General features: G+C 37.8%; 2 protein-coding genes across 2 annotated transcripts; both read right to left on the bottom strand.

Moving 5' to 3' along the window:
- Window positions 1-6639: 6639 nt before the first annotated feature.
- Window positions 6640-7504, bottom strand: LOC122659095 (protein FAR1-RELATED SEQUENCE 1-like). Its single transcript, XM_043854246.1, has 2 exons — window positions 6794-7504; window positions 6640-6711 (listed from the first exon to the last, which is right to left on the bottom strand). The coding sequence occupies exons 1-2, from the start codon at window positions 7502-7504 to the stop codon at window positions 6640-6642; spliced, it is 783 nt and encodes a 260-aa protein (XP_043710181.1).
- Window positions 7505-8120: 616 nt separating this feature from the next.
- On the bottom strand, window positions 8121-8962 carry LOC122659094 (protein FAR1-RELATED SEQUENCE 5-like). The gene is made up of 2 exons (XM_043854245.1): window positions 8507-8962; window positions 8121-8339 (listed from the first exon to the last, which is right to left on the bottom strand). Exons 1-2 carry the CDS (start codon window positions 8960-8962, stop codon window positions 8121-8123), a joined length of 675 nt encoding a protein of 224 aa, XP_043710180.1.
- Window positions 8963-9009: the final 47 nt, after the last annotated feature.

The raw sequence follows: 9009 nt of genomic DNA, 5'->3' as shown, positions 1-9009 counted from the left end.
AGCATCCAAAGTTAAAATGTCCATTATACTCCCCACTCTGTTCTTATTCACCATCATCGATCCAGTGAAGGGTCAGAGCCTTCTGCAGTTCTGTGACTCCGAAGATCCCATGGTGGAATTTGTAAGCCCAGCGCTCAAACCAGGGGTGCCAATAACCGACGCCTTAAAGCAATCGGAGATCCATGGATCTCTTCTTCGACAAATCTACCACTAAAATTTTTCTGCTTATTCTTCTTCTTCTCTGCCTTTGCTTCTTCTCCTTTGCTTCTTCAAAACCCAGCCAAATCCCTCTTTTCACTTAGCCGAGACCCTTTTTCCATTGCTCGATTGACACAAATCATTGATCTAGCTGATAATTAACCCAAAAAACACAAAACAAAAACAAAAGAGGCACATAGAGATCTATTTCCAACACAAATGAACTACTGCACCAACAAATAGAAATTATAGTCCTCAACATGGTTGAAAACGGGGTTATTTTATTTTTTTTGTTTAGACTAAATATTCAGTTCTTATACCCATAAACAATTTTACACCCACTCCAAACAAGAAGACCATGAACTGAAACAAAAAACTACAAAAATGGATGATTCAATTGTCGAACATTAGTTCTGCATTACAGCAGAGAATATAAGTGTTTAGAATTGTAGAAACCCACCATTCGATTTGATTCTACCGGATGTTCAACTATTTGTCTTTGACCTTCCAATAACAAAGGCAAATAGCTTTGTCATCTTATCTCACAGGTCTTTTTAATTCAAGCAATAGAAATTCCTTCTCTTGATTCTCACACTGGAGGCCTGGACCTCAAACAGAGGACATCGAATCTCCAATACATAACCTATTTGAACAAATTCATAAAAGGCTGAGGCGACTTAAAAGCTTAACAACTACCAGAAACAAATAAAAGGAACGAAAGCGTTTATGAAATATCCATGTGGACATTGCATTCCCTTGAGAAAAAATCGTTGTTCTCTATTTGAACTTTCAAAGCACCGTAAGAGAAATCAGGACTCTTAGGATTTCTTGTCTGAAGATTAACCATCGAATCCAACGTGAGGGGCGGCATAAAGCTGAGGCAACAACCACCCTCACCTGATGGGCTTGCGGAAGAAGAACGCTTCTTTCTATATACCTACCTCCTGACATTCCTGAAGGGAGAGACGACCAACGGAGAAGCTTCTTCAGAACTAGTTCAGATGTTCAAGCATGTGTTGTTGGCCATTACCAGTAACTTCGTCGGAGAAGATGAAGGCGCCGCTGAGATCCAACTAGGGTTCAGAGAGTTCGATCGCGAAACGGAAAGAGAGTTCGACCAATTTTAACTTTGGGTTCACCTTGTGGTAAAGGTAACTTCGTCATTATAAAAGAATTAATAGAGACTTAACTGCAAAGACCTATCAGAGTGGATTAAATTGAAATAAAATCATAAAGCAAGGGGGGTGTGTGATATTTTGCCCAAGTTTGGCATGTGTGTGACATTTTACATACTTAGAGAGGATGTCCGTGAAATTTTCCCTAAAAAAAAAAGACTAGAAATCAGTTTATTCTAATCCAATTTGGTCAATCCGTTTCCAATTTAGGAACCTAGGAAGCAATGATTAGGAGCAATGGAAATCAGGATTGGTGTCAAGTGATTCTAAATCAAATCAGCCGATTCACTGATTCGATTCCTTATTTTTAAAACCCAGGCCAACCCCCCCTCCCCACCAAAATTTGAGTAATCATTTTATTGACATTGTGTCTAAAACAAAAGAGATATTTTTCATATGAGATAAAGTTCTCTGCATTGGGGGTGCAGGGTACGGATAGACACATGGTGGTGGGCGAAATAACCACCCCCAATGACCCAAATCCCATCCCTATTTCATCCCATGTGTTTGGGTGTATCCTGCACCCAAATGTGTTCCCAACAAAGAACATGTGCCGTTTACATATATACATTAATCCAAAAATTTTAATAAAGTAATACAAAATTTTATAGAATTAGTATCACTAGTCTCATAAACTTTTTTCTAATTAGTTAAAGTGATTTTATATATATTTTTTTGAAATAAAGTGATTTTCTATCACAATCATAGGTAAAGAAGAACAATGAAATGGCTCACACGAAAAATAATTTGTTAGTTGATTGACTGTTGTTATATTATATTTAAAAGTATTGTTTATAGGGTCAATGTTTCAAAAAGTGATTTTAAATTTTCCCTCCAATTTTTTATTTGAATTTTTGTTTTGCATTTTTGCGTGGAACATGAAACTCGATAATACTTTCACATTGGTTTTAATGGAGTTGGATCTTATCCAGTCGTGGCGGGAACTGCATGGTGCAGCACCCCCCTAAGATCGAGCCACGTGTCACCCTCTAAATCCTATGGTCTCAAATCTCCTAAAATAAAAGAGAGAATTTAATCCATCTTTATTCTTCTCTTTGACGACCCGACCCGATATCTCACTTTCAAATTTAATAAAAACGAAAGCATCCATCCCAAAACCCGTCTTCCTCTTCTCTTTCCCTCTTTTGATCGATTTGCCCTAAATCTCAAACCTCATCAGATTCAGCTTCTTGGCGCACCATCTCCGGTGACGGCGAGAGGTGGCGAAGACTAGACCAAGTACGCCCGTCCTTCTCTTCCCCTAACCTCCTTTTCGATATGGGTTTTGAACCCAGCAAAATTTCAAAACCTAGAACTCACCTCACCCTTTCGGTTCTTGGCACAGGATTCCGGCGACGGCGAGAGGCGGCGAATACAGAAGCAGGTACACTGGTCCTTCTCTTCTCCTCACCCCCTTTGTGATTTGGGTCTGAACCTAAAATTTCAAAATTATCACCCTCACCTCACCCTTTCGGTTCTTGGCACAGGGATCCGACGACGGCGAGCAGCGAATATAGGAGCAGGTACACTCGTCCTTCTCTCCCATTTTCGTTCTCTCTCTTTCTCTCTGCGTCTCTCATTTTCGTCCTTAAAGAGCTTCTCTCTGGATTATTATTTTACAGCTTTATCTGTTAATAGATAAACCTCTGTTTATCACAGCAATTTTGTTCAGATTTTAAGAGTTATCAAGATTATGAATACTGGATAGTAAGCATTTACTTGTTTATAAGAAGTAATGTAGTGCCATGAATGGGTTTGATTGAAACTTTCAGAGCATTTACTTGGGGGGGGTTTTATTTTTTTCTCCACTCTCCCCCCACCCACTCCAACCTTTGTTTTCCCTCTCTTGGCAGTGGGTGTGTGTTGAGGGTAAGGTAAGAATCTTGTGTCTCCTCAAAGAAGACATAGCAGATCTTATTTGGGGCTGGAAAGAGAAATCAACAATTATTTCCCTGGTTATTTTTTATACTTTGCTGAAAGTTGCTCTTGCTAGATGTAAATATAAAAAAGCATGATAAATTTAAATATTAACTTTATTTTTTATAACTTAGATGGGTGGAGGTAGTGATGTGGATTCTATGGTTGTATGCGAAGTTTGTACAGTTCATTGTTTCATAGCAACGGCAAGTACACCCAAGAACAACGGACGAAAATATTACAAGTGCTCTGTCCATGGATTTGTCATGTGGGTGGAACATCTGGTCATGTGTACATGTGGTAAAGGACAATGCAAGGTAAGGTACTCAAAGAAGCGACCGTTTTGGTGCTACCCAACATCGACGGGGGTAAGACCATGAGTGCAATAGTCAATATTGTAACGATTAGTTTATGAATATATTTTGGATTAAGACTGTTTAATTTGCATATAGAATGACAACTATGGATGTGGAATGTTCAAGTGGATAGACAAGGACGCTTTGGCAGAGGATGGGTGCCCTACCTTGTCAACAAAAGATACAGGAAGTGCGTCTCATAGTGGAAGGACTGAAGACTTGGCTGCGGAAGCAAAGCAAACAAAATCCATCGAATTTGTTGAAGGATATGTCCGTGGACAATTAAAAGTACTGACGGATGTTCTTGATCTTCTAAAAGGAGTGGACATAAATAAATAGTTGCATTTTTTTTTTTTTTGGGCGTAATTGTGTAATCAAAGGTTGTGGGCTGTTGTTGGTACTTGGCTGTGGCCATATAGTGTTTATGGTTAATCTTTATCTTCTTTGTATTTAAGTTAATGCTTTGGAATCTGAAACTTGACGTATAACTAATTTAAGGGGTGGATATTCCCATCAATAGTAGTTGCTACAAATGGTTGTTTCAAACAAGTTTTTGGTGGAAACTTAGATGAGGCATGCTGCTGCATGAATAATAGATCTGCCAGCATTTTCAAGCTAGAGTGGATTCATTTGATTTGTGAAAACTTTCACAGTTATATGCTTTGATTTTGGACTGTTTATAGCCCTAGATCTGGATAAATAAATGTTTTAAGTCTTAATGTATAGTGAGGCTCTAAGTGGAAAGCAGAGGCCGGAACAGAGCTAGTAAAACCTCAACATGCACAACACACTTGAACAAGCAAGTCAATGAAAAACTATATTGGTGCAAATTTCACTCTTGATTGATCAATCTCAGCACGTTCAGGATAGTTAGATTAGGTGGCATGGAGGTTTCTGCTAGTTTTTTTCATTATTTCTTGAATTAGTTCCATTGTGACTAAAAGAGGTCTTTAGGTCTCTCGGTGCACCAGGACCTTCTCTTTGGGATTTAATTTGCAGGAGTAAAAGATTAATATGTTTGAAAAGTCTTTGAAATTTATTTAATACCAGATTTTTGCTGTTACTGGTGCTCATTTTGTAGTCAAAACAATACAGGAAGAGAATTTTCTTTTGATCTCATTCCAAGTCATTCCCTTCCACTCCTCTATTTCTGTGATCAAAAGTTGGAAAGCCCCATGCATTGATAGGCTTTGAAGCATTAACGAAATTATTTTGGTCAAGGTCTGTTTACTACTTACTGTAAGGAGATTGATCTCTTCCTTTTTGTGTTATGCCTTCTTTCTGATATGGGCATGACATGCCTTCTTTCTGATATGGGCATCACAGTGGTCTTGATGTTTCTATTAATGAATGGCGTAGAATAATAGGAATTGTATGATTATTTTGTGTAATTGATTATTTGAATTCTCCATTTTACAACCAATTTCCATTAAAAGGTTGTTCCCAAGGTTGTTAGGATCTAGAGTTCTAGAACCAAAAATTTTCACAAAAATAGTAGAAAGTTTTTAGAGCAGACTTATGCTATTCCCTCGCTCCTGTCTATTTTCTCCTTAATTGACTGGCATAGGCAACTTAAGAAAGAACACATCATTTCAGATTATCTTCTCCCATCTGATGAAGAAAATGGACAATCCAATATTCTTGAAGTTTTGTACCTTCCATGTCCACAAGTAAAGCATGGTAGAATGTTCAGCCCTACAGTTGCTCAGAATCATCCTATACAAAGTCTTGTGAGTTTAGGAGAGATGCTTTGCAGGTTAAGTCATTGAGATTAAAGTTAAAACTGATTTTAGCTAGAATTTAGATTCCCATGACAGACTCACAGAGAGAAATTCCCTCCTCATGGGAGCTGAAAACCTCCACCAATTCAATTCCTATGATGTTGGGTGTTAGACCTGGAGATAAAGCCATGAACTTCTGCTTTACCTGATTCAATAAAGAAAAAACCTCCACCCTTTGCTTTCTCTACTATCTATAAAGAGAAAGAGAGAGCCATTGCTTCTGGTGGTAGTGTAATTTTCAGTGCATTTAGTAACTTACAGCCTTACTAAAAGTGTTAAATTTCAGTTTTTCACAACATATGTAGTCATGAATCCTCATACAATGAAACTATAAATTTGAGAACATGGTGTTCACTACTTAATTCGACACATTTAAAACATTACTATGTTCTCAAATGTTATTGTATGCTTTGATATCATCACTCGAGTATGAAAGAGAAGTAAAACCAAGAACGTAAATAAGTCAAATTAGCCAAATGGCTACTGTCTACAACCATAAATTAACTAGGCATCTCAAACACCATTGCTGCCACCTAAATAGAAGTGCAGAATAGCTTAGAGGCAAGAAAAGAGATCAATGCAACCAAAACCACTTGTAACAAAATCAACTCTGTGGCAAAGTTTTTGCAACTCCAGCCTGCTGAACAGCCTGAGAACCCGTGGGTGCATCATAAGCTTCGTAAGTATTTCCTGCAACAGTGCTTTCAGTAGTAGAATAGACTGGAGGTTGTGTGTAACCACCACCATAAGCATCTCCATATGGCTGTTGCTGTCCCCTATAACCTGGCTGAGCTATTGGTGGTCCACCATATGCCTGCTGACCGTAGCCTGGCAGGGCAGCTAAGCCAAAACTACATAAACCCAGGCATTTGCTAAAAAGGATCAAAACATCTTTTTAAACAACTTAAACCCAATAAAAATAAAACAAGTAAAGAAGATACATCACGAGCATAATAGAGACAATCCATACACTCCCCTCCACTAAAACACATCTGTTAATGCTACCTACCAACTAATAATTCAGAAGTAGTCCTCTCTATCTCTCTCTCAGTGGTCAACTTCAAATTCCACTAAATCCCTTCCTGCATTTCATTAGACATTACACCTAGTTAGACAATATCTAAACTCTAATAAATTCATGATATGAATTAACATTCTAAAAAAAACTTACAGTAAATCTGCCAAACTTTCTGTATCATTTCCTTCCTCGCTTTAACTAAGGTGGGGCACTGATGTTGAGCCTTGAGAGGAATATAAACTTGAATGTGAATAACCAATATGTCCCTGCACAACCACAATAATGCAATTAAGATGGGAGGGATTGAAATATGTATAAATAAATTTAAAATGTTTACATAAAATATACCATTGATGGAGTCGTAAAGGAAGATGAGTTATCCACACTATGCCATATATAAGATGGAGCCATTTGTACTGGATAGGAGGTTGTATTTGGTTGACTTTGATGAGCACCATGGGATTGGGAATGACCTCCCATGTTCGCCTTTTTCTTTTGCATTTCAACCCTAGATTTCATTCTTTTTCCACAGTGGCTTTTCTCTTTCTTCTTCAACCCTTTGTTCTGTAATTGCACAATGGGACTCTCAGCACTGTCATCTGGATCCTCCTCATTGCATTGTAGATTTTGAAGTTGTTTACTTAACTCATGGGCATTTTTGTGATCCAAAGTGTATCCCTCATTTGAAGTTGATGCTTGTGAAATTAGTTTAATATACAAAGGACAAAGAACATTGTAGCGCTGTGTATAATCCAACTTCATATTTTCCTTAACTAATTTTCTTTGAATGTCTTCCACCTCAATATTCCTCACTCCCCTAGTCCATCTCCTCAAAACATATGATTCAGGAATTTTCTTGATATCTAGTACATCTAAAATTTTGGGAGCATGGGAACAAAGAACACCATACGTCTCAAATTTCCTGCAACTGCAAACAATCATAGGCTCAAAAGGGTTACATATGACATGAAATTCCTCATCCACATCCTCCACGACAACTACATACTCACGACAGACACTACTCTCATTTCTAAATTTTATGTAGAAATCCCCAACCATGTTGAACTCCTTGTGGAATACATCAAATATTTTAGGAGTGTAAACATTTGTTGCTTGTCTAAGTAGTGGATGACTGGTAATGCCTTGGCCTTGCAATTTTATTCCTTGCATCATATTTTGCTTTCAGCTCATTGTGACGTTTGTCATTTACCACCCTTTCAAAATTCTTTAAAAATTGAGGAATGTCCAGACTGGATCTTAGGTAGTCCTTTAAACTTCCATTTAAACTTTCACTTAGTTGCGTACTCCTTGTACCTATGGTGAAGGTCTTCTTCATATAGCAGTTAGCCCATTTATGTCTAAGCCCATAGATACGATCTAACCATGAACCATCACTCACTTTGTAATCAATACGCAACTTCTCCCATGCCTTTTCAAATTCTTCTTCATTATTGTATTGGAACATACAAACCTTGAAATCACTTAAAAACCTTGAACCATCCCTCATCAAATAACCTAGATGTTTGATTCTATTTTGCATAATGTGCCAAGTACACAATCCATGCCATGTCTCAGGCAACACCTCTTGGATTGCCTTGGCCATTGCAGCATCTTGGTCGGTAAAAATTGTTATGGGTTTTTTATGCCCATGTATTTCAAGGAATGTTTCAAACAATCACTTGAATGAATTAGCTGTCTCATCATACAATAATGCAGCCCCAAAAATTACAACTCCCCTGTGATGATTGAATCCAGCAAATAAACCAAATGGTCTGTATTCTTTGTTGGTGCCAAATGTAGTATCAAATGTAACCACATCACCAAATAATGCATAGTCTATGATCATCCTTGGATCAGCCCAAAATACATTTGCAATCTTTTCATCACTATCCAACTGCAATGAGTATGCAAAAGAAGGATTTTCCCTAGTTTGTTTCTCAAAATACATTAACAAACTCCCTGCTTCACCCTGAGCCAAGTCTCGTTGTCGTTTGGTCCGAAGATAATTTTTTTGATCTAGTTTCGTGTGCCCAAGGTTTTCTACACCTCCTGCCTGCCTACCATGTAATCAAATATTGTCTTGGGTCTAAGACCAGAATCATCCGCCAAATCAATCGCAGCAGCATGTGCCTTTGAAAGTTTCCTTTGTGATCTCATCATATATGATGTAGTCGGAGTTTGAAAAGGGTGTTTATGATCTTCAACAACATCATGACACCAATATTGCCCATTATCCATTAGTTTAATTCCCATCCGTGCAAGGCAATTGGTTCTTGTTTCTTCCTGAGGATTTTTTGTTTCGGATACTTGTTTCTGAATTCCTTGTTTACTACAAACAAACCTAGCTGAAGTTATTATTGACTTGTTTGACTTGCTTCGATGTACATATTGTCTCCTAATACTGAAACCCATCCTTCTCCCATAATCGTTGTAAAACTGATAGGCCTCTTCTTCAGTATCAAAAATCATGTCCACCTTAGGGTCATTCTGAAGATCTTCAGCATTCACATTACTCATCTTTAACTAGTGTACACATTATAACGTTGGTTCACATGTCAACAGTG

This window comes from Telopea speciosissima, chromosome 4, assembly GCF_018873765.1.
Source record: "Telopea speciosissima isolate NSW1024214 ecotype Mountain lineage chromosome 4, Tspe_v1, whole genome shotgun sequence".
Classification (NCBI taxonomy): domain Eukaryota; kingdom Viridiplantae; phylum Streptophyta; class Magnoliopsida; order Proteales; family Proteaceae; genus Telopea; species Telopea speciosissima.
The sequence above is the reverse complement of the archived record's forward strand: the minus strand, read 5'-3'. Positions and strand labels throughout refer to the sequence as shown.

Coding starts and splice junctions, on each gene's coding strand:
- LOC122659094 (XM_043854245.1), bottom strand. CDS start 8,962: ATGAGTAATGTGAATGCTGAAGATCTTCAGAATGACCCTAAGGTGGAC. Junction 8,340..8,506: donor AGACAATATTTGATTACATG/GTAGGCAGGCAG, acceptor TACTCATTGCAG/TTGGATAGTGATGAAAAGAT.
- LOC122659095 (XM_043854246.1), bottom strand. CDS start 7,504: ATGGTTGGGGATTTCTACATAAAATTTAGAAATGAGAGTAGTGTCTGT. Junction 6,712..6,793: donor CCTTTACGACTCCATCAATG/GTATATTTTATG, acceptor GTGGTTGTGCAG/GGACATATTGGTTATTCACA.